At 42.7% G+C, this 1,441-nt stretch overlaps 1 protein-coding gene across 1 annotated transcript in view; it reads right to left on the bottom strand.

The window, feature by feature from the left end:
* The window catches only part of LOC101855232 (A disintegrin and metalloproteinase with thrombospondin motifs 12), a gene marked incomplete in the record, with an annotated part of 29,129 nt that extends 27,811 nt beyond the window's left edge, over window positions 1-1,318 (bottom strand). The window contains 1 exon segment of the mRNA XM_013091451.2: window positions 1,140-1,318. Coding sequence (XP_012946905.1) covers window positions 1,140-1,225 — 86 coding nt within the window.
* Between the last annotated feature and the right edge of the window lie 123 nt (window positions 1,319-1,441).

Raw genomic sequence — 1,441 nt, 5'->3', positions numbered from 1 at the left:
TACACACACACACACACACACACACACACACACACACAAACAAGCGCGCGCGCGACTCTCACAGACACTCTCGCTCTCTTTCTTTCTTTCTGTCTTTTTCTCCCTCTCTCAAACATACACACAGCAGAGATAGACAGACAGGCAGACAGACAAATAAATAGACAGAAAAATATACAAATAAACAAACAAACAACAAACGTAAGCTTTAAGTTACGCGTCAGCAAGTTCATGAGCCAGGGTGACCCGTATGTCCACTCCCGTGTCCTCTACCACAATACATCGAGTCAATACAAACAGACAGAAAGTCAGATAGACAAACAAACGAACAAGTGAACAAGCAAGTAGACAAAAAAAAAACCAACGAACGAACTTTAACTTTAACTCATGAGTGGCCCAATTCATGAGCTAGCGTAATGTCTATATTATCTATCCCCGTGTCTTTTCCCACAGTACTGTGAGTACAGATGACAGACATACAGACATACAAACATACAGACAGACAAACAAAAAAAAAAACTAACAACACACGAACATAAACCTTTAATTCACGAGTGTCCGAGCTCATGAGCCAGTGTGATGCCCATCTACCCCCGTGTCTTTTCCCACAGTACAGTGAGTACAGATGACAGACAGACGGAAATACAGACATACAAACATACCAGCATACAGACAGACAGGCAGACACACAGACACACAGATAGACAAAAAACAAACAGTAAACGAACATAAACTGTTACTCACGAGAGTCCTTGTTCAAGAGTTAGCGTCATGTCCATATTAACTACCCCTGTGTCTTTTCCCACAGTACAGTGAGTGCAAATGACAGTCAGATAAACAGACCGACATACAGACATAATGCAAACAAACAAACAAACAAACAAACAAACAACACACGAACATAAACCTTTAACTCACGTGTGTCCGAGCTCATGAGCCACTGTGGTGCCCATATCTACCCCCGTGTCTCTTTCCCACAGTACAGTGAGTATGGATAACAGACATACAGACATACATACAGACATACAGACATACAGACAAACAAACATACAGACAGACAGACAGATAGACAGACAGACAAACAAACAAATAAACACACAAACAAAAAACAAACAACACCCAAACATAAAGCTTTAACTCACGAGTGTCCGAGCTCGTGAGCCAGTGTGATACCCATGTCCACCCCTGTGTCCTCCACCACGGTACAGCGAGTGTTAACCCCACACATCCCGCTAATAGTCGCAAGGCCGGTCGTCTTGGCGCCACTCTGGCCGTGCACCAGGTCCAGTCTGGGAACAAAAGGGTTAATGAATGTACCGAGTTACGAGAGCAGATTGTTTCTGGTTCGGTAGAGAGCGTTCTTGTTGTTGTTGTTGTTGTTATTGTTGATGATGATGATGATGATGATGATGATGATGATGATGAAAATGATGATGATGATGAT

Source organism: Aplysia californica, unplaced genomic scaffold (assembly GCF_000002075.1).
Source record: "Aplysia californica isolate F4 #8 unplaced genomic scaffold, AplCal3.0 scaffold00036, whole genome shotgun sequence".
Lineage (NCBI taxonomy): Eukaryota > Metazoa > Mollusca > Gastropoda > Aplysiida > Aplysiidae > Aplysia > Aplysia californica.
Note: the sequence above shows the minus strand (reverse complement) of the source record. Positions and strands in the feature narration are given on the sequence as shown.